Source organism: Leuciscus leuciscus (genome assembly GCF_965113295.1).
Source record: "Leuciscus leuciscus genome assembly, chromosome: 21".
Taxonomy (NCBI): domain Eukaryota; kingdom Metazoa; phylum Chordata; class Actinopteri; order Cypriniformes; family Leuciscidae; genus Leuciscus; species Leuciscus leuciscus.
In genome coordinates, this window is record NC_138745.1 from 30834196 (window position 1) to 30858555 (window position 24360).

The following is a 24360-nucleotide window of genomic DNA, read 5'->3' on the forward strand; positions in this document are numbered from 1 at the left end:
ATATTAGCACTTTTAAAGAGAGTAAAAGTATGTATGCAAACGTGACGTCACTTGCGCCACCGCTGCTAGGTTACGGTAAACTACAGACCAGTGAACCACTAAAACCATCGAAACCCAGAAAGCGTCACAAAATCAGGTAATATTAAATATATGTCTTATTTTGAAAGGTTTTAACTATAAAAGGCTGCCTGCCATAGACTGATACGTGTACTGTTCTGGAAGTCTTTCCAAAACTTTTGACACCGCTTTAGACCTTATGATATGGGTGTGCTGCTGATGTTTGGTTGGACTTCCCTAACAGTAACAGTAACGTTAACCCAGGTGACAGGAGACGTTCTCACTCAGAACTTTGGCTAACATTCTCTGGCAAGGTTCTCTCAAAGTTAAGAACTAAAGTTCTTCTAGCAACGTCAATAGAACGTTCGTTTAAAGTTGTCTGTAACGTCATCAACACATTAGCACAAAAATGTTATTTAAATAATTCATGGAACGTTTTTCTGAAGCATTTTAGTTAGGCGTTCGATTAATGTTCTTTTAAACGTTACATAAGATACATTTACAAGTTACGTTCCCATAATACTTTCAAAATGATCAAATAGAGAAAACAATCCCAATCATTTCTTTTTTTTCTTTAGAAATTGTGTTTTTGTAACTTAGCAAAACGTTACTACAGCAAAGGAAAGAGAGGGAGATGAGGTGCTCCTATCATAAAATGTATAATTTAATGATGCTGATCAGATTTTAAGTTTTTTTGTCTAGTTTAGTAAGCAGATAATCTTTGGTGACCAGTTTAGTATTATAATCTAAAATACTTCACTGTAAAACATTTAAGTGTTTTCATCATTACAACATAAAATGTTTGTTTTCAGAGTTTCAGCTTGATTTTCTCATCAGTAAGTGTGTGACATATAATTACTCCAAAACTATTTTAATCCAAAAATCTTAAATCTTTATGTATAATAATTATAGAAACTTTCATGGCTACATTAATTGGCAAAATATATGGCACATTTGTATTTTTAAAAATTAATCACCAGCTTGGTTTTGTCATCAGTAAGAGGGTGTGACATACTATAATTCCTTTAAATTATTATTATTAGTATTTAAATTAATTGAGGAAATGTAAGGCATATTAGTATTTATTTAAATTTTTATTATTAATTTGTCACCCCACAGGACCATTGCAAATTGACTAGTGAAAACAAAACAGTTACCCTACAATTTTTAAACCACAATTTGTTCAAATGTCTAAAAATGCGCATTTGATCATGAGAATCTTGTAACTTGTCTTACCTTTAGCTAAGATGGAGATTGTGTACGTGTACACAAAAAAGCGCAGTGAGTTTGGCCGCCAGTGTAACTTTTCAGACCGTCCGGCTGAGCTGCATGTGGACATTCTGCCTGACCCTTCCCTCGCTGCAAACTTCACCGTGAGAGATCCGTGTAATGTCTCCATGCAGTGCGCAGAGGAAATGTCAGAGCATGAGGTGAGACCAGCGTGTTTTTTTTTGTTTTTTTTAAACAACTGTACATTCATAAAATGTAATATTAGAGTTACAATATTTTCATAAAGAAATTAGTTTAAATCATAGTCTGAATTAACATGAAATTCTTGTCCTGTTTAGGTGAACACAGAGCGCTTTGAATCAGAGTCACGAGGAATAAACCATGTGGAAGGAGGGTGGCCGAAAGATCTCAATCCAGAGGACGTGGAGGCGACCATCCGCTACAGGAAGAAAGTGGAGAAGGATGAACACTATCAGAACACGATTATGCAGATTGCTGGTGTGAGTGCCTTAAATTAACCATGAAGTATTATATTTGAGACGAGAGATGATGTGCAGGGCTTATATGTAAACCTGTATTGTGAGCTTCCTCTCAGAGGAAGACATGTTTTTGACTTCTTTATTAAAACAAAGAGTTTCCACTTTTACCCATTGCAGCTCATGGAACACTGTAGCAAGCAGAACAACGCCATTAACATCTACCAGGACTTTTTTGATGATGAGGTCGAGGAAGAGGTGGTGGAGGAATCAGAGGAAGAGCCATCAGCGAAGACAATCAATGTCTTCAGGTGAGCACAAGAGCAATATCATCCAGGTCACTTGCACAAGCTTTGTGAATGAATAAAACATTTTCTCTTTTCAACAGATTTTTAGGACATTTTGGGTAAATACTGTGTTCATTTAAACATTTATATATTAATAGAAATGTTTCTTAAAGGGATAGTTCACCCAAAAATGAAAATTCTGTCTTTACTCGCCCTCATGTTGTTCCACTTTCGTTCATCTTCGGAACACAATTGAAGGTCTTTTTGATGAAATCTGAGAGATTTCTGTCCTTCCATTGACAGCTACGCAACTACGACTTTTCATAAAGTTCATACAGAGATCTTAAAAATAATCTATATGAATTGAGCGATTTAGTCCAAATTTTCTGAAGAGACACGATCGCTTTATATGATAAGCAGATTGAATTTAGGCTTTTATTCACATTTAAACATTCATCAACTAACACATTAGTTGTGGTAAACGGAAGCTCAAGCATGCTCGCTTAACGTGCGAGAACCAATGAGGTTCATTCTTGTGTTAAGCAGCACATTTGAGCTTACACACACACACACACACACACACACACACTACTGTTCAACTGTACAAAACTTAAGAGACATTACTATTGAGTCATATAGTACTTAAAAATTCGGGTATCTGTGCATTTTTCTAGAGACCCAAATGAAGTGAAGCGCACAGCCACAAGTTTATCCTGGCACCCCGATGGTAACCATAAGCTTGCTGTCGCCTACTCTTCCCTGGAGTTTCAGAAAGCACCCGATGACATGAGCTTCGACTCCTACATATGGGACATTGGTATGCCATAAAAAAAAGAGCATTTTTCTGTGATATAAATGAGTCGCCACACTTAGAAAGGGCAAACAATATTGAAAAAATAAAATATTCTTTTCACCTTCAGAAAATCACAATAAACCTGAGATGACCCTGAAACCTGTGTGTCCACTTGTTTGTCTGGAGTACAACCCAAAAGATTCACACATTCTCGTTGGGGGAAGCTACAATGGACAAATTGGTAGGCTTTAGCGCCTGAGCATCTCTTTGAATTTTTCTATTCCAGCTACCAAAACACTTATGACCATATTAACTTTTTCAGTGGCTTAATTAGATTGGCCTCAGTCGCTCTGGGCATTTTTAGTTCTCAATAAATTATGGTTAATGGGAAAAAAGTATCTTTGACCTTGTCTGAATAGTGTTTGATAGACGTGTGTGTTTTGTAAAGTCCAATGGCTGAACTAATTGCCTTTGGCATTGAATGCATAGTTGAAATTAGTATGTACTTTGGAATGGCATTTGTAGATGTCATTGTGTAATTTTACACAAATGTCCTTGTTTGTTTTTGTAAAATTATGCATGACCACTGTGTTGTTTACCCTGTTACCAGCGTACTGGGACACACGCAAAGGCAGCCAGCCAGTAGAGATGTCCACCATCGAACACAGCCATAGAGATCCTGTCTACAAAGTCATCTGGCTGCAGTCGAAGACAGGCATGGACGTCTTCTCTGCTTCTACAGATGGTCAGGTCTGTGTGCAATGACACAATATGTCATTGAGACTTGCATTGCAGTCCTCAGAGATAAAATCTACTCATGCATCTGACACCAGGTGCTGTGGTGGGACATTCGTAAGCTGAGTGAGCCCACTGAGAGACTTGTGCTGGACCCCAGTAAGAAGTGGAACCTTGATAATGCCCTTGGTGCAATCTCACTGGAGTTTGAGACCACTATGGTAAGACCAGTTCTTTTTTTTTTTTTTGTCCCAGTGCAAGAAGAAACCTTGTGGAAACAGATGTTCTTAAACATCCTTTGTTTTTGATTACACAAGCCTACTAAGTTCATGGTGGGCACAGAGCAGGGTCTTGTGGTTTCATGCAATCGCAAAGCAAAAACCCCAGCTGAGAAGATTGTAAGCACATACAGCGGACACCTTGGTCCCATTTACGCCCTGCAGAGGAACCCGTTTTTTCCTAAGAACTTCCTGACCGTGGCTGACTGGACCGCGCGCATCTGGTCAGAGGACATCAAGGAGTCCTCCATTATGTGGACCAAGTAACTTATGTTTCGTTGTTCAAATACTGCATTACAAAAGTAATTCTCTTTTAAATTTTGGGGGAAATATCAGTTTTATGTACACTACCAATCAAAAGTTTGGGGTCAGTAAGACTTTTTTTTTTTTTTTTTTTTTAAGAAGTTAATATTTCTCTTTAGCAACAACACATTAAATTGATCAAAAGCAACAGTAAAGACTTTTACATTGTTTCAGAAGAGTTCCATTTGAAATGAATACTGTTCTTTATTTATACTGTAATTAAAACGTTCTATTCGGCAAAGAATTCTGAGAAAAAAAACAAAAACAAATTATATCACAGTTTCCACAAAAATATTAGGCAGCAGCACAACTGTTTTCAATATTGAGAATAATAAGAAATGTTTCTTAAGCGTCAAATCAGCATTTTAGAGCAATTTCTGAAGGATCATGTGACTGAAGACTGGAGTAATGATGCTGAAAATTCAGCTTTGACATCAAAGGAATTAAAGGGATACTCCACTTTAAAATGAAAATTCTGTCATCATATACTCACCCTCATGTTGTTTCAAACCTGTATGAATTTCTTTCTTCTGCTGAACAGAAAGGAAGATATTTAGAAGAATGTCAGTAACCAGACAGTTTCTGGTACCATTGACTTCCATAGTAGGAAATATACTATGTTTTATTACACAATAAAACATAGTATATTTAAAAAAACATAGTATATTTTATGGAAGTATATGACTATGGAAGTCAATGGTACCAGAAACTGTCTGGTTACTGATATTCTTCTAAATATCTTCCCTATTTTTTCTTAAATCCCTTTAAAAAATATGTTACATTAGAAAACAGTTATTTTAAATTGTAATAATATTTCACAATATGATTGTTTCTCAGTGTTATTTTAGTGTCATTGAGATACTGGTATAATTTGTATTATTTTGAATTCGATTTTATGTTTATATTTTCCATTTTAATTTTAATTTCAGTTTAAGTTTTTATGTTTTTTTAATTATTTATAATATTTTAGTATTCATTTTTATTGTGGCAACTAGCTGAAAAAAAAAATATAATAATAATATATATATATATTTTGTTTTTTGTTGTTGTTTTTTTCAGTTAACATCTTAACATCTAGTTTTAATTATAATAATAATCCTGCTGTTTTTACTGTATTTTTTATCAAATAAATGCAGCCTTTGTGAGCTTGGTGATATTTCTTTCAAAAACATAAAAAATAAAATAAAATAAAATTCTTGCCGACCCCAAATTATTAGTGTAGATGTTTGGTAAAACTTGCACAGGTGCCAGTATTTCTAATCTATTATTTCTCCAGGTATCACATGGCTCATCTGTTAGATGGCTGTTGGAGTCCAGTCAGACCCTCAGTCTTCTTCACAGTAAAGATGGACGGCACCCTGGACGTGTGGGACATCTTGTTTAAACAGAACGACCCCACTCTCAGCCTCAAAGTTGGTGCTTAATGTCTCCTCCTTGTACTGAAACCATCTCACAGTTCAACATTTCAGCGTTATCTGTTTGAGGAAATATTCCCAATGTGTGTATGTTTTTTCTCTCACACAGGTTTGTGATGAAGCCCTGTACAGCGTCCGGGTGCAAGATAACGGCCGTTACCTGGGCTGTGGCTCTCAGCTGGGAACCACCACACTGCTGGAGATTTCATCAGGCCTGTGCACACTGCAGAAGAACGAGAAAGCCCTGGTCTCAGAGGTGAGACACAAACACACCTGAACACGTAAGGTTTGTTCATGTTTTTGAACAAAGTCGCTAATGCTTATGCAAAGGCTGCATTAATTTGATAAAAAATACTGTAATGTTGTAATATTGTCTATATTAAAAGGTAATTTATTCAAGTGATGGCAAAGCATCATTACTCTCCAGTCTTCAGTGTCACATGATTCTTCTGAAATCATTCTAATATGAGGAAACATTTCTTATTATTATCAAAACAGCTGTGCTGCTTGATAAACCCATGACACATTCATTTAGATTATTTGATGAAGAGAAAGATCAAAAGAACAACATTTATTTGAAATAGAAGTCTTGGTAACACTTTACAATAAGGTTTAATTGGTTAACATTAGTTAATGCATTAACCTACATGAACTAACCATGAGAAATATATTCTTACAGCATTTATTAACCTTTTTTTAATGTTAGTTAATAAAAAAATTCATGTTCATGTAAGTTCACAGTGCATTAACTAATGTTAACAGATACAACTTTTAATCCTAAAATGTATTAGTAAATGTTGACATTAATCAATCATATTGATTTTATATATATATATATATATATATATATATATATATATATATATATATATATATATATATATATATATATATATATATATATATATGGTCCTTGTTACATATGTTACATGTACTTACCATAGTAATAATAGTAAATTATGGTAAATTTGGTTATAACCCTATAGTAAGTACATGTTATTAATTAATATTACTCAGTACTTAAATGTATAATTACATTGCAACAACGACACCTTAAAATAAAGTGTAACCAAAATCTATAATATAAAAAATCTAGAATGATATAATTATCAATAATTCAATAATTATCCTAGAGGTAAGAAAAAATGGGTGTAAAAATAATTTTGTATTTACTGTACATCCATCTGTCATAGACTGGACTTGTGGGGTGTATTTTCCCTTGATTTTTGCAGATGTTTGAACGCGAGACCAAGCGGGAGAAGATTCTGGAAGCTCGGCACAGAGAGATGCGCCTGAAGGAACGCAGCCGCTCCGAACAGAGCCGAGAGGACGAGGCCAAAGAGGCGGATGGGGAGGAGAGCACTGAGGAGCTGGTGGCCCGTGCAGAGACAGAGTTCTTCCACATGTTAGAAGCCGAGAAGACGAAAGAGAGGAATGAGGAGAAAGAAAGAGATATGGTCAAGGATGTTCTGCTTCTAACATGTTTATGATTGTGTTTATGTTTTTGAGCTTCAGGTCTGACGTCTGAAAGCTTTAATCGAGGTTTTTAAACACACATCTGTGTGTTTTTGATGGGTGTTGTCATATGTGTGTGTTTCAGAACGGCCTGTCAAATGAAATTGCCCCCCTTTGTGGAGCTTAAACAAATTGTACCCTATGTTTGGACTGTTGCTCCAATAAGATAAGGGTCCTGAACGCTATATATAACCCTGTTAGCTGGGGTGAAAAAGCTCTATTGTGAAAGACAAAGAAAGAAAAATCAATAAAGTCTACTTTGTCTGTACCCAGAATGCTTTATGCTCCCCCGTGATTGGTGAGGAGGCATTTGAGCTTGTGAGACCATCAGAAGTGTATTGCTATAGGCCCATCTACTCAAAGGCTCATGTGATTAATGGTTTTGGCCTTTTCAAGGACCTAAGTTATTTGAAAATAAAGAGGGGTTTATAATTAGGTTTGTTTTTAGTGTCTCGTGTGATTTCTATAGGAAATGAATTTTGCCTGGTCTCATAGTTTCTGATCTGTCTTTTCTAAGATGATTTGTTTTTCATTCCCTGCAGGAGAAAGGCGTGTGTGAAGAGAAAGATTTCCAGGAGGAGCATGAAACTAATGGTGTCGCTTCCTTTACAAGAAGAGAAATCTCTCTGTAGACTGTGAACACAGAGCTGAGGCTGGTTGCATCAACTGCTTAGACTAGTCTTATAAGTTAGTCATCTATTTTTTTTCTTTATACATTTTTCAAGCTAGTCATATAACGAGGTAGATTGGTCTGATTTGAATCTGATTAGCCCAAACTAATTACTTGTTGGTCAGACTAGTTCTTAAGTCTTAACTTAGCGGCTAGGTTTATGCAACTGGTTTCCACGGGTCTCACACTGAAACGCTGTTCATAACCCATTTTACTTTCATAATGTGATGTATTTCAATGGATATTCAATGAGAAAAAAATATAATATCATAGAATTTATTTATCATGAATTGACTGGATTGTGTAAAGTGGGTGTTACATACCAGAATGGAGTCAGGTGGTCATTCCTAGGTTTGAAAAGTTAATACACTGATGAATTGTTCAGGGACTATGCTTTCAAATGATATGTATTGTGAAAAGTGCTATACAAACAAACATGACGACTTGCAGGAATGTGCATTAAGAATTTATTATAAGGAATAAATATAGCTGACTGTTCTTATGTTATATCATAAAGTGTCTAATTAAATACATTGTGTTGCATAATTAAATTGATTTAAATATGTATGATTGTTGCAATTAGTCCAACACTTGTCAGTGTTGTTTCTGATTTTCCACTCATGTTTTATATTCTCAAAACAGCACCAGATTATGTTGTCTGAAATGGAAGAGCTGTAAAACTGTTATAATAACGACATCATTTTTGTAATAAAATATTTACAAATTTACAAATCACTACCTTGAGTGTATCTCTTCTGTTATGAACAATATTTCCAGTTCTGAAATAATAATAATAATAATCATATTTATTATTGTTATTAGTAGTAGTAGTATTAGTTTTATTAGTAAAATTTGTAATTTGTGGAGAATTAGAAAAATAAATGGATGTCGGTCATACAAACGTTCTGGGTTATGATAAAACTAAGTCTTAATAAAAGGCTGACATTCTAGAATTATAAATATAACGTAAAAAACAAACCTTAAAGTTAGTGAACTGTGTTATAATTATTTCTTTAAAAATGTAAATTTATAGAAAATCAAATGATATAAATGATATAACTCCCATACAACAATAATGTTTGTTTATATTAATACATAATATTATTATTTATTTATTATTATTATTTAATAACTATATATAATATTATTATTATTAATAATAATAATTAATACTTCTTTAATTTATCGAATATTTACAGGAATGAAGCTGCAGTTCAAGGCCTGACCAGCAGGTTTCGCTGTTGCCTCAGAGTCGGAGAATTCCTGCCCACCTGAGTGAAGCATCAGCCGCGGTGGATGACGAGCGAGTGCGCACTGCACTACTGTTCCTCTCATCTCTAGGGACATCACAAACACAACACACACACACACACACACACACACACACACACACACGCTCACTCACGGGTTTACTGTGGGTGGAGAGACACACATCCTGCTCAGACATGGACCTGACGGACTCCACGGCCCGTGTTTGATCGTTCGGTGTGTTTTCTATACTCGTCGAGAGAAAGAAGCGCAGGTGAATTGTTAGATGAACCATGAGCTCGTGGCGTCTGTACCCTCTTCTTCACGCGACGCGCATGTTTTAGTTTACTCATAACCGTCCAAACGTCCCGCAAAACATTACGATGAAGGACACAGCGGAGTCAAAGGATCAGCAGCTGACAGTAAGTCCACTGACTTCTTATTTTCCTGCACTTCTGTCTAGTAGAGTTTGTAAACTGTGTTCAGCCAAAAATGTGTAGGCTAGGCTATGTATTCATGTAACGTTAGATTATCCCATGTAGAGTCTGTATTTACTGTACATATTGTGGTCGTATATGCTTAGCTGTTGTTTTAAACTTTTTTTCAACCTATAATAATAATAATAATAATATGTGAAGAGTTCAGATGCAAAAGCCTCTAACGTTAAATGCCATCTGAAATTTTCTTATAGAATGATCATTTTTATCAAGCTTGTATATTTAAGTTCAGTAATTTCACTTAAATGACAATTAATAGGTAATCTTCATTGCCATTTGAGTGAAATTATTGAATTTAAATATACGAGCTTGATAAAAATGATCATTCTATAAGAACATTTCAGATGGCATTTAACGTTAGAGGCTTTTGCATCTGAACTCTTCATGTGTATATCATTATGTAGGTTACTTTATGTAGGGCATAGCATCTGCATTCTAACACACTTGTGTAGTTTGCGCGCGCGCGCGCGTGTGTGTGTGTTTATTATGAGACATGGATTATATTTTATGTGTATGTTTTATCATTACAGTTTTTAGACTGTGTTGCAAGTTATTGTTTAGGCCTATACAGTACAGGTCAAAAGTTTGGAAAGAAGTCTCTTGCTCATCAAGCCTTCATTTATTTGATAAAAAATACAGAAAAACTGTAATATGGTTAACTTTTATTACAATTTAAAATAATGGTTTTCTGTTTTAATATGCTTTAAATTATAATTTATTTCTGTGATACAAAGCTGAATTTTCATCAGCCATTAATCCAGGAAACAGTTGTGCTGCTTAATATTTTTTTTGGAACATTTTTTTCAGGATTTATTGATGAATAAAAAGTTAAAATTAACAGCATTTATTCCAAATATAAATCTTTGCTAACAATATAAATCTTTACTTTGACTTTTTGTCAATTTAACACATCCTTGCTGAATAAAAGTATAAATATAAAAATAAAAATAAAATACTGACCCCAAACTTTTGAACGCTAGTGTATATTGTTGCAAAATATTTATATTTTAAACAAACGCTGTTCTTTTTTACTTTTTATTCATCATAGAATCCTGAAAAAAAGTATCACAGGTTATAGAAAAAATATTAAGCAGCACAACTGTTTCCAACATTGGATTATATCGTTTTTTTTAGCTTATATTGAGAGACTTAATAAAGTACCGGTATTTCAATTTTTTTTATATATATTTATTTATGTGTTACACACCACATGACCATTTACAATGATCTACTGAGGCAAAAAGGTGATTTAAAATTGTGACAGACTTAATAGATATGGTGACCAGTTAAATAAACTATTAAATATATTATTTTAATTTAATACAATCTTAACCTAATGTCTTGATGTTGTTAAAAAAAGAGTTCATGCATGCATTATGCATTAACTATGCATATGTGCATATACTTTCATACCTCATGCAAATGTGTTGTAGACATACATTATTTAATATACACAAATGTATATAGAAACAAACAAGTGGCTATAGAATTGAATAAAATCTACATTTCATTCCCCGACAGCCCGTCCACTTAAAACCCCAGGACAGATTTCAATCTGACAGTCTACACTTGTTATATTTAGATTCTCTGAGAGCTTAATACCTGTTTTCTAGTGATCTTTTGCCCCCACTCTCAATAATTCACAGTGCAGTTTAAGTTCCCTTTCTCTTCTTCCACTGTAAGACATCATTTCAGTGCTTTAAGGAATGAAAATGTGGGACAGTTTTGTACATTTTAGTCCAGATTCTCTATTATTATAACATCAATAATAATGGAAAACAACTACTGCTGCTGCTCTGTAAATCTGTGGCCTATATTTTTAGGTGGAGAAATGTTCTGTGGCTTTATGCAAGTATTCGCTGAGAGCAACATAACAGAACAGGTTTAGCCGCATCCCATTAAGCATATTAAATCAGACAGCATTTCTTGCTCTACAAGCAAGAATAGCCTCCAGCTATAATATTCATACTGCATAATTAACTACCTAGATTGCGCTGCACCATTGCCCTTCAGTGTTTATTTCAGTTGTGGACAGATGCATTCTCCTGCTGGCCAGCTGACTCAAACAGAGAACTGTCCTTGAAATACAAGTTAATGTGAAAATTGGGTTACACTTTATTTTAAGTTGTCTTAGTTACACTGTGATTATACATTTAAGAACTGAATGATATTAAGTAACTACATGTACTTACTATAGGGTTAGGATTAGGATTTGGTTTGGTTTAGGGTTAGTTACATGTAATTATGCATAATTTATAGTTATTACTATAGTAACTACATGTAACAAAGACACTAAAATAAAGTGTTACCGAAAATTGTACTCGCATTAGATAATTGTATCCTGCTGCTACTATCTTATTTCCCAAGGATACATAACGATTATATTATATAGAGTGACCATTAAGCCACATGCTGTTAAACTTAATATCACTGCATTAGATACAAAACATTACTCAACAGCTAGAAAGTGTTCTCATAGTTTTAAGTCTTTTTATGAATACATCAATTATTTTATCATTTAAAACAATGATAATATATATATATTTTTTTTTTTCCATATATATAGAAACATATATTTCAGATACATATATGAAAAAATATATACCTGGAAAGTGTGCTTGTGCTGCCTTTAGATTAATTAGGGGTTCAAGCATGAAATGCTGAAACCCTATTGTAATTGTGCTGATTTTTATTATTATTATTATTCTTCTGCCGTAAAACGCATCGTGCAGCCCAAACCGTAAGTGCTAGAGACTTGAAACTTTGCCAGAAGGTAGTACAAAAATCGAGGAGAGGTTCAGAGAGTATGATCCCGATTGGCCCATAGGTGGCGCTATAGTGCAAAAAACAAAAAAAAATCACGTTTTTGCTTAAATCTCCTTAACCCTTTGTCACAGACTCAAGTGTCTTATATCACTGTAATCCTTGTCTCAAGACGGACAAAATGTATATCTTCAATTTCATTTCCGGTATGCAAATTTTTCCGCCATTTTGAATTTTGTCCAAAACCTACTTTTGCGAACTAGTAGAGGGTTTTTTTGGCCAATCGGAACCAAACCAGTGCAGAAATGTTCTCTGGAGTCTGATTATCAATAATTATCGAAAAAAAGTTGAAATTTCGATCCACGGTTGCTAAGGGGCGTCAAAACGTTCGCAGGAGGCGGAGCCAGTTTACTAAAATGGTTATAATTCATGAACGAAATTAGATATTTTCACCAAACTCGGAACACATGTGTATGAGTTCAATCTGGGGTCACAGTAAAAAAATTGCGACGATTGAACACTAGGTGGCGTTATAACATGAAAAATACATGAAAAGGGCTATAACCACCTGACCGTTAGTCCAATTGACTTGAAAATTGGCATGCAGTCTCTTGGTCCAGGGTGCCATGTATATCTATGAGGACATTGGCGTATCTAAAAAAACATGGCCGCCATCGGCCAATGAAGTTGAGCACCTATTAGACAAGGTTAACGGAGGCCGATCGGAACAAAACTCGATGGGCATGTTCAACTCATGGCCCTAGAGGTCTGTAAGAATTTTGAAAGAAATCGGCCACTAGTTGGCGCTAACGAGTTTTATGGCTCCGTAATCACGTGGTGTTAAACTTATTGTCACATTATGCCTATCATTTGATAGATCTGCTCATGCTGAACAACTTTGCCTCAAGAACCACTACTGTCAATCAAACCGTTCATTAAATATTCGCAAACATGTTAAAAACCTACTTTTGCGAACTAGTCCCTGGTTTTTCGCCCAATCAGAACCAGACCAGTCTAGGACAATTCCCTGGACTCTCTAGATCAATAATTATCGAAAAAAAGTTGAAATTTTGCATTTGGATGGCTGTAATGGGGTCATTTAGAAAATGGGCGTGGCAGAATACACAAAAAAGCCTATAAATCCTAAATGAAAAATCAGAACTTCACAAAAATTGATGAGCATATGTGACATAACAAGCTAAAGAAGCATGGAAATTTTTATGGAGATCGGACCATAGGTGGCGCTATAACTGTCAAAAAGCTTTAAAACCATATATTTCCTATAACCTATATATATCATATAATGTTTATAAAATAATGTTAAAAACCAGTGCAGTACAAATCTCTGGACTCTATAGATCAATAATTATCAGAAAAAGTATAAAAAATAACAGTTAAAAAAGAAAATGAATAACATTGGCATATTAAGCCAATAAGTGGTATATTACTGCCCCCTGCTGCCATTTCATCATACTACTCCCTAATATTGTTATATCATTCATATTTAGACTTTATAAAATCATTATTTTAACATTTACAATCACATTTTGTCAAAACTCATCTATTGGAGTATTATTATTGACAATTGTGTCACACTGTCTGTCTGAGATATGGAAATTGAAAACGAAAGTAAAACGGCATTTAGGCCACGCCCCCCCAGTACAAATTCGTTCATAACTCGAAAACGGAAAGTCGTTGCGCGCTCAAATTTTGATGGTAAGGTCCTCTCCGGGCTCTTGATCGAAACGTGTCATCGCGGGCCTCGGGAGCGCGCCCCCCACGAATCGCAAATTCGTGGGACCCCCGATTTTGAACGGCCGAAACTCCCGACCCAGACCACCCCGAACCTTGTGTGAGAGCTCGTTGGAAAGGGCCAGTTCTTGGCTAGCTTCGATTCAAATGTGGTGTAATTTGCCCTGGGCATTCCAGAGATAAAAGCCCCAATAGATATGCCTTTGAACGGTCATATTTCCGGGCTCCAATCGCCCAAAAACACCGCGATGGTCTCATTCAACAGGGCTCCTCAAGAACTATCTATGCTCTGAATTTCAGAATTTTTCGCCTTCTGGTTCCCGAGATATAAGTGAAAAACCAAATTCCCATTCATTCATTCAAACACTTCAACTGTAAGATGGAGGCTGTAATTCCACTGTTGTCAACTAGAGGGAGCAGCAGTATTAGACATAGTATTAATCTTTTTATCAGCTTTCAGCTTTGGTCAACAAACAAATGGTTAAAGCTATTTTTTTTTTGACTGATAATATAGATCACAATGAAATATATGAAATGGTTAGACCATTAAAATATTTTTTTCACAATAACACATCCTAAAGACATTGAAAACATATTTGTATATGTGTGTGTGTGTGTGTGTGTGTGTGTGTGTGTGTGTGTGTGTGTGTGTAAGCATGCATTATTGAGTTAACATGGAACACACTTATATTACAATAACTATTATAACACAATCATATTTTGTCAGTGTTTATCACTTCATTTGCACTGACACTTCACATAATTGCTAGTATTTATACCCCCCAAATTTGCATTTTCCAGTCCATGTTCTAGGCCAGGCAGTGTTAATGTAGACCTGCACAGCCGAATCAGCAGAAGATCTGCAGGTATTGTGAAGAAGCAAGCAAGGACAATAGTGAAAATGGCAGATCATGGATATAAATGTTATGTCTGAGGCTGTGCTGCGGATTTGAGAACTTTTCATTCCTTTCCCACAAAAGAGAACTGTCAACAGGCATGGTTGATGTTTACAACAGGATACCTCACCATTTTAATTCAAAGCTGTTAGTTTGCTCTTAACGGAGGCCGATCAGAACGAAACTCGGTGGGCATGTTCGACTCGTGGCCCTAGAGGTCTGTAAGAATTTTGAAAAATCAGCCACTAGTTGACGCTAACAGGTTTTACGGCTATGTAATCACGTGATGCATATCATTTGATAGATCTCCTCATACAGAACAACTTTGCCTCAAGAACTACTGCTGTCAATCAATTTGTTCATTAAATACTTGCGATTATGTTAAAAACCTACTTTTGCGAACTAGTCCTAGGTTTTTCGCCCGATCGGAAATATACCAGTGCAGTACAATTCTCTGGAAGCTCTAGATTATTAATTATATAAAAAACTTTAACTTTACCCATTGGGTAGCCATAACAGGATCATTTAGAAAATGGGTATGGCAAAAAACACTCAAAAGCCTGTAAATCCTAAACAAAAACTCAGACAACTCACTAAACTGCCTTATGTGCTTAAAGACCCTAAATGCTTGAACCCCGCTAAATGCTGCTTGCAGCTTTAATTTTGTCTTGTTGTTGGATTTTGGTGTGTGTGTTTTAAATAAATGGCATTTGATGTAATATTTTATTGAATGCAATGACATTCATACATTTTAAGCGTAGCTTTAGGGTTCAAATACTTTCTGAGGCCAGAGCATTACCTTTCTTTCTTATTTTCCAGGTGGCCCTGCGGATTCGGCCATTGAGTGATGCTGAACTGGAGGAAGGAGCCACCATTATAGCCCACAAAGTGGATGACCAGGTCAGAGGAGACAGATCAGTCAGTTATTGTGTGTGCGTGTGTGGCACAAGGACAGCACTGCATGTTACTATGCAGTCTTCTCAATGAAGAATATGCATAACTGCCTCAACATTTTTGGAAAGACGATTGACTATATGTGTGTGTGTGTGTGCACACAATCTGCATTGAGTACATTTTGTGTAATCAGTATAGATTTGCTTTCTGGTCTTTATGTGTTAATTGTGGTGGATATCTGTTGTTTTCAGTCAAGAGGCTAAACACGTGAATGTCAAACTATTAAAATCCAAAATCTTAAACTATTATCAGGTTTTTTGATTGTTTTGTAGGTCAGGCACAGGCTGTCTAAGTGGGTGGTTTTTGGCCAGAATAAAATGTGATGAAGGGCCACATTTTTTGCTGTTTAGCTATGCAAGACTATAGTGCACGATACCATACTTCTATTAATGCATTTGTGGATTTAAAAATATAATGTTTAGGCTATATTTTATATGAGAAGGGCTTAGATGGTGATGACAATGTCCAACAGAAGTCTTGTTCTAAAATTAGACAGTGACTATGTCGATGTTATCCACAGGCTAGTTTAAGTGTCTCTAGAGCTGTAATGCACATATGCTAACCTGCTGTTATGGGTAAATAGGCCCAGTGTTAGTGAATGAGGCGAGTACAGTCACATATTCAGTCTCAAGGGTCTGAGTCACAATGACAATTAGCCAATGCTGTGAGACCTCAGGACAGCATGACATTTCATTTACGGTACCCACGTCTGCAACAGCAGGATATCATTATAATTATTTGAACCCATTTAAATCTGAGCTTGGATTAATTAATTGTTATAATTATTGCTGTATTTGCTGGCAGATATCAGACAGGGTGACATTCATTTGAGTTAAACTTAGAACAATATAAAAGTGCTACAGGAATTGATAGTGTGACACTAGCAATATACCAAGGATTGATCCATTTGAAATGTATGACTGGATCATGTGAATATATGTTGCTTTGGTTAAAATGATATGGAAAAAGAATAAATGTAAATACTTTTAGCAGAACTTGATGCTAATTATATGACAGATAATTCATTAGAATTTGCTGTGCTAATGATACTCTAACAGTCACAGAAATACACAACAGTAACACCTACAAATACTGGGTTATATACTCAGTTTTAACTACATTTATATCAATATGTTTTGATATTTAAATAATTAATTAAATTTCAAAATGACATTTTTCCTGCTTTCTCCACCATCTTTTATGGTTTTTTTTTATCCACTGTGTTTGTTTCAATGCATGATGGTATTGTCTTCAAAACACATTACGTTGTTGTATTTACCTGCAGTGTAGCATGTTAGCAAGTGGTTGGTGGTTGCTAGATGCTAACTTGAAATGGTCTTCCTCTGTGGCCACTGGTTGTCATTTTGATGTTGTTGAATGTCTAAAGTTGAGGTCCATCATGGACGGTCAGCTGAGGTGGTCATGTTTACATTCAAGCACTTGGACTTAACAATGCAAACTGGTTTTACAAGGGCTGATGGGATTAGTAGCATAGAGAGAAAGGTTTTGATGCTGTGCATTGTTTGTGCAGTCATCCCCCTAAATAGGAAAGAGAGAACAAGACTGCCAGTATACACACGCTCAGATTCACACACGCATGTTTGCTAGTGACCAGCAAGACCAGTTCATGCTGGTCAAAGCTAATAAGTAATTATCCAAATTCGCTGACAAATCAAACTAAGCACCCTTCTTATCGGTTTGTGCCCGACACGCCATATGGCAGCACCATCTACGAGTAGGTGTAGACGTGTTTTTACTAGTGTTGTCAATGTTGTTTTCTTCCCTTGATGGCAGACACTCATGGAAGAGTAAACCTTAAGAGGATGAGCTCACCGACAGGGGCTTTGGGTGGCTTAGACAGCCGCCATCTGCTCTTCTGTACTTCCAACCACCTGACGGCTGTAGGATCATGCCAGCGTTGGTGCCAACATGTCATTCAAAGATAAATCTGATGGGTGCATAATGTTTACATAGCTAATACATGTGCATTGGCTTCTTTCATTAGTCAAATACAAGCGCTTGATTTAATGTCGGCTGGATTGCTTGTGCAAATCCTGTGCTAATTCTCTATTTTGACATAGCAATAGACTTGGACAAATTGGTATTCATTAACCTCTCCACATTGGTGTGTGGGTCAGCATTAGTGTGTGGTTTAAATAATTTACCAAGACACCAACACACTCCGTTCTCCTTAAGGTAAGGTGCTTGCAATGACGTCTGCGTGTTACCAGACATACACTGTATACCGATTGGTTCGTGCGAGACTCTCATTCATACATAAACACATGATCAGGAGGCAGAACCTTGCCGTAACCTCTCCTTACCTGTGTGTCATTATACATTGATGATACATATCAATTAGGCAACTCGGCACCTCGTCGGTCTACAGCGACTTCTTTTCAGTAGCATTACACTAGGGTTGTCACGGTACCAACATTTGAGTAGTCAGTAGTACCAGTACCAGTAACATTTTGTGGTTCTTCTTGGTACCAGAGCAAAAACTGTTGAATTAAGTAATTTTTCCCCCCGTTTTGTCTTGTCCATTGGTTTTCACTGTCAATCATTAGAGTTTCAGATTCAGTCACGCATTGATATACAGTTGTCAATCCAGAAACTTTGCAATGTACTTAGCGGAATGAAAAACTAAACTTATATTCATATTGTGAATTCGTAATAAACAGAAAGCAAGAGAAGAGCCTCCCTTTATAATCACTAAGGCTGTACCGGTACCGGTGTGTTTGATAACCCTACGTTACACTTTTTTAATAAAAGTTGGATGTATGTTAATGTTAATCAAAGCATCCCTCTACTAAACCTCAGAATGCAGATAAACATTCACGACCGCCTGTGACATGAGCCATAACTCTCTTATAATCGCATAAGCTCATTATGAAGCAGAAGCGATTAAAGCTTCATCTTCAGCTTTATTGTTCTGCTTCTTGTTATTGGTGAGACGGTTTTGTTTTTCTGTGTTTAGCCTGATGTGTCACACGAGCTGTGTAATTTTGTGTTCTTTTTGACAGAATAGAAATGTTAATGTAAAATTTATAGGTAAACTTTCTCTCAACAGTTGTGTATTGATTGTAAATTAATTGTTTGATTCCATCTGAAGTAAAGATTGAATTTTCAATTATGAAGTTTTAGTAAAAGTATACAAACATTAAAATAACAAAAGCGTTTATTTTATTACCTTTATTCAGTAAGGTTTAAAAGTGATAGTTAAAGACATTTATAATGTTTCTATTTCAAATACATGCTGTTCTGTTGAACTTTCTATTCATCAATGAATTGTGAAAAAAGGATCACAGTTTACACTTTCCACAAAAATATTAAGCAGCACAACATTTATAATAAGAAATGTTTCTTAAGCACCAAATCGTGATTTATGAAGGATCATGTGACACTGAAGAATGGAGAAATGATGCTGAAAATTCAGCTTCATCACAAATAAATTACTTAAGAATATATCAAAATAGAAAATAGTTATTTTAAATTGGAAAAATATTTAACAATATTACTGTTTTTAATGTATGTTTGATCAAGCAAATTCGCTCGTTGGTGACGAGCATAAGATACTTCTTTCGAAAACATAAAAATTACTGACCCCAAACTTTTGAACAGCACTGCTGTTTATGCAATATTTTGTTGCATATAAATGATTCAATATGATTCTTCCTTGTGCCCATATATATATATATATATATAAAAAAACTATCTATCTGTACTATATCGCACAGCCCTACTTGTCATCACTTTGAGTGTCTTAAACCTCTCAGGTTTTGATTTGTGATGTAAAAGGTACAGTATTGTGCATAACTGACAGAAACTGGCAGCAGGAAGTGTTGCAGGAAGTCCAAAAATCACTGTGACCGTAATTACACACTCAGACAACACACTGGCAATGAATGAGACTTGGATGTGTTGTTGGATGTGTCTCCCGTTGTTTTTAAAGGCCATTAACTGTTCTGCTCACTAGCGTGTCTGATTTCCCCCTCAATCCCACCAGCAGTGGGCTGTGCCCTGTCACCATGACAACCCACAGACAAGGTCAAGGCCATTGTTCCTTTTCCTTTACTCGTCCCCCCTTCACGAGAGAACGTAAGTGCTGATGGACTTGAAGGATGTAGGGTCTTCTTAGGATGCGCTCTAACAAAAACATCTAGTTATTCTGATCAAATGCACTTGTTACACAGGTTCATTTGTAGACTAACCATTGGCTCTTGAAAAATCTGTATTGATAGTACAATATTTACCCATGATGCATCTCTTTTAGGTTAGCACAGGTGGCTTGGACACCGCTCCCTCTACAAAGAAAAGAAAGAAGTGAGAGGAAGAATAGACCTCAGAGTTTCCCTTTAAAGACCTTGGCGGGTAAACAAAGCCCTGCATTCATCCGAGCTCGTACCTGATAACGTGGCAAATTCCCTCCATTGTGCACAACAAAGCCGCCGCTTTGGCCCTTCTGTATTCAGTTTCTGCCATCTTTCTCCTTGTGTGTCCGTAAGGTCATTCAAATTGCTCTCACCTTGAGTCCTATAACGGAAAAAGCGAATTAGCAGAAAGAACCTCCCTCATGGCGTCGCTCTTGCCACCCCACCGCTCCACACGGATCAAAGATATTCATCTCCGGTATAATTATGGTTATGGGCTTTCAAAGCACTTACCGCTCCCTGGGTCCCTTCTCCTAGTGTTCTCAAGCTTTGCACTCGACGGCCGGGTTGTTGTTTTCTAGGCTTATTTTTGGAGGGAGGATAATAACGTTAGGGCCAGTGAGGGCTGAGGGAAGAGTCTCACAAAATAGTGTCTTTTACAGGCTTTCTGTTTGAATAGGCTCAGAGCTGGGCCGAGAAATAGTTCTCCAAACAAAACCAGCCTTCAACAGACAAGATTTAGGCGCAGCGATCCTGGGGAAAATGCCAACTGTTAGATTCAGCTCTTTTACAGGTTGACTCTCCGCATTTGTGTTTTATGGTGTACGTACCCTGGCCTGCTCTGTTAATGTCCATCACTGGAATACAGTGCCATTGGCCATATACAGGGGGCCATTACAGCCAATATACAGTAGTAGTTTTCCTCTCAAAGGTTTTATTAAGAGTCCAATCTTTATCTATGACTGAGTCTTTTTTTATTAAGGCTCTTTCTTCATTTAAAAGGTAAGAATGAAAGTTGATTTTAAAAGTTTTATAACATCAAGTTTGTAATTGTAATTTGTAACATCAACAAATGCTTCTCAACTCGTGTAAAGCAGACCCAGCTTATTAGGGACACATCGTCTGATCTTTCTCTCACTTTCTTCTTTCCTCCCCTCTTAATCAGGTAAGGTGGGGTCTTCTTTAGGTTGAAGAGGATTGCAGTGTGTGTGCTGAAGAGTTCTCTAGCAGCACGTGAGACCTTCTCACCATACTCTTGATTATCTCTATGCCTGATCACGACTTTGGCCCGAGATTAATGTTGAGCTCTTGTATTCAAGCTGTTGCATGAAGACAGTGTGGCTTTAGGCTAATATACAGTGAACATAAATCAGAATTGACTAATTGAATGTGAATTAAATTTGAAATGAGGTTACAGTGAATGTAAGGAAGATATTCATATAACAATATTTTTACTATTGCCTTGATAAAGTCTTGTTTGAAAGTTTTGAGACTCTTACGTTTTAAGGTTTGTAGCCCTAACAGACAGTTTGAACGAAACAACAATAGATGATTGTACTTGAAATTGATTTAAATCTTTCGTCAAGGATGGAAGAACACTTTCCCAGAATGTATGGCCAATTCAGTTCAAAATATCATTCCAAACTCTTACTTGATTGGTCGTATATGCTGTGTACAGCTCTGTTAGATGTTATATGTTTTGATATGGAATCAGTGAATGATAAAAATGTGTTTTGTGAGTGTGAATGTTCTCATTGTACATCATCTATTCTGATGGACTGTGTCCAGTTCTCTTGCTTTGGGGCAGCCAGTGAAATGTAGCTGTATCCGGCGTCTTATCCCATGTGGCACTCAATACCTGTTACACAACTATGGTTTGGCATAGCTTCAACTTCAACCCTACCTGAGCTCTTATTCTCTGCACTGCCAGTACTAAAGAGAAAGAGAGAGTATGAATAGACCACACACAGGCGAGGACGTTTATTTAGTTAGATGGTGGATGATAGACAGGAGGGTAAAGAGGAACAAATGGGAAATCAAGACAAATGTAATAAAAAAAGGAAGGCACAGAGGGGGTACAAGCTGTTGGTCCTGGCAAAGATCCTAAGTGTCAGGCCCAGGACAGCGGAACCACATAAACACTGCCTCCTCTGTGAGTCTTACACAACTTTATCATCAACAGCACTTCAAAACACATGGATGGATGAATGGATAGATAGATAGATAGATAGATAGATAGATAGATAGATAGATAGATAGATAGATAGATAGATAGATAGATACAAACATACATACATACATACATACATACATTCCATTTAAGATAACAGGGAGAGGACCCCAGTTAAAGAGGGACTTGAGAAGATCTCAGGTTGCATTGAGCTTCTCCGTTCTCAGAAGAGCACTCAGCGGTGTTAGTCACTTCTATCTGAGGTAATAAAGCTGTTTTGAAGCTCTCTGTGGTCTTAGAGGGCTTATTATAAGCTGTTATTTGGTATTATCTTGCACTGGTCTCAGTCCCACTCCAGCTTGCTGTCCTGCATGCTCTTTCATAATGAGGCTCATGTTTGTCCCGGACTTTTGCACTTGTTAGCCAAAATGAGCGTGAGGCAGATTGCTTGTTTTTTCTTATCATTTGCTTCCCATAGGGAGGAAGCATGTTGTTTCTTCTGCTGATGAATGGTGCGTGCGTGAGCCTGTGCATGTGAGTGATGTGTTCAAGGTCGGATATATCCTGATTTGGGGTTATACTGTAATTTGGTGTCCTTTCAGATGTGAAAGATGATACTCAACAATAAGAGTTCTGAAGATTTGCTTTCCACGTCATTTTATATGATTCTGGATTAGTTGCTCACAAGAAGTGTTGCGTAAGGTCATACTGACCCAAGCAGACAGGACAAAACAGTGGTGATGGAGCCATTTTGTACCTGCTCAGCCAAGTACAATAACTCAACACGTTCCAGATTATACTCGATCTGAGCCCAGAGAAACTGCAGCTGGACCCTTTCAGATCAGCTCTGAAGTTTTCTTTTTGTTTTGAGTTCAAGTGTGTGTTTTTTTTTCCTTCTCTCTCTCTCTCTCTCTCTCTCTCTCTCTCTCTCTCTCTCTCTCTCTCTCTCTCTCTCTCTCTCTCTCTCTCTCTATCGCTCTATTGAAATATTGTATCAGCAACAGCAAGTAATTTTCTTGGATTGCTAATGGTATATTTTCTGGTCAGTATTTGGTGATAATAATATCACTATTTAATAGGCAATATATTGAAATTGAATTATTTATCAAAAATAACTATAACATAGCACCAACAGCAATTTGATAAAGTACCAATGTTCTTTAATATTATAATTATATATTTTGTATTCTATATTATGTATATTTAAATTAAATTGTAAAATATGTTGTACTCATTTCAAACATCTCCGTTTAACCAATTAATGTCAAAGATAAGAGAAAAATACTCTATCAATCAATGTTATATATATATATATATTTTTTTTAATGTTTGTTTTTCTAACCTTATACCTAACTTTCTCCATCTAAAATATTTCCCAATTTCTCAGTAACATCTTGACACACTTTGTCATATAAGATGTGGTCATATAATTGATAGTTATGTAATGCAATGCATATCTTATAAATATTATTTTATTTATATTGGAGCATTTATATAATCCAATATGATAGGCTCCAAAGGCTCAAAAATTCCTTAACTGCCAGTCGTACAGTGTTATGTGGAAATGTTGTATCCTTTTGTGTTGGTACAGCCTGCGCTGATGTTTTTGTCTTTTACTGCACTCTGTACAAAAGTCTGTTGACAATACACTTAAACTGTCCAGGCCTCAGGGTGCAAATCTCTGTCATGTGGTCTCAGCTATCGGTCATGTCCCACTTTGTTGTGCAATGCTGACCTGCATGTCTTGACCTGAAAGTGACCTCTGACCTTGTTATGCGCTGGGTGAATGCCGATCATCCTAGATGTGAAGTTGCATAAATGCCAAGGTAATTTAAAGGAAAATAAGGTACAGTAGTACGGGACATCACAGTGTCCAGTTGTGTTTAACCTACTTTCATTTTATCATCTTTAAAGTTCATCGGTGAGCATGGAGATCAGCTTGAGACTTATCCTTCTCATTCCAACAAGGATTTATTGTTTTTTAGAGATCATTAAGTTTATGAATTTTTCACGGTTTAATTTTATCTCTGCTCGCATTGTATCATTGATTCCCCTGGCCATTCCCAGGCATGTCAGGGCCTGCTTATTTGGTGATGTTTTCCGCCTTGATGTGACCTGATGCATTGGTGTGTAACTCGAATGTTGAGGCACAAGTAGAGCAGGAACTTCT

The 24360-nt window shown here is 36.3% G+C and overlaps 2 protein-coding genes across 3 annotated transcripts in view; both read left to right on the forward strand.

Annotated features, from left to right (window-relative positions):
• Nucleotides 1-62: 62 nt before the first annotated feature.
• Nucleotides 63-8482, forward strand: dnai2b (dynein, axonemal, intermediate chain 2b). Its single transcript, XM_082151664.1, has 13 exons — nt 63-136; nt 1300-1487; nt 1626-1787; nt 1944-2074; nt 2725-2867; nt 2971-3084; nt 3454-3593; nt 3677-3799; nt 3896-4119; nt 5436-5571; nt 5684-5830; nt 6807-7031; nt 7632-8482. The coding sequence occupies exons 2-13, from the start codon at nt 1305-1307 to the stop codon at nt 7719-7721; spliced, it is 1818 nt and encodes a 605-aa protein (XP_082007790.1). The 5' UTR covers nt 63-136; nt 1300-1304; the 3' UTR covers nt 7722-8482.
• Nucleotides 8483-9057: 575 nt separating this feature from the next.
• The window catches only part of kif19 (kinesin family member 19), a 48221-nt gene continuing 32918 nt past the window's right edge, over nt 9058-24360 (forward strand). Inside the window, exons 1-2 of one of the 2 annotated variants that reach the window (XM_082151867.1) lie at nt 9058-9429; nt 15735-15815. In XM_082151867.1, the coding sequence (XP_082007993.1) occupies nt 9391-9429; nt 15735-15815 (120 nt within the window). In that variant the 5' untranslated portion in view covers nt 9058-9390. The remainder of the gene's footprint in view (nt 9430-15734; nt 15816-24360) is intronic. The other variant, XM_082151866.1, reaches the window with a different exon arrangement.

Bases quoted from the DNA above. Each gene is read 5' to 3' on its own strand.
- dnai2b (XM_082151664.1), top strand. From the start codon at position 1,305: ATGGAGATTGTGTACGTGTACACAAAAAAGCGCAGTGAGTTTGGCCGC. The intron at 1,488-1,625 runs GTGAGACCAGCG...TGTCCTGTTTAG, and splicing joins AGGAAATGTCAGAGCATGAG to GTGAACACAGAGCGCTTTGA. The intron at 3,085-3,453 runs GTAGGCTTTAGC...CCCTGTTACCAG, and splicing joins AAGCTACAATGGACAAATTG to CGTACTGGGACACACGCAAA.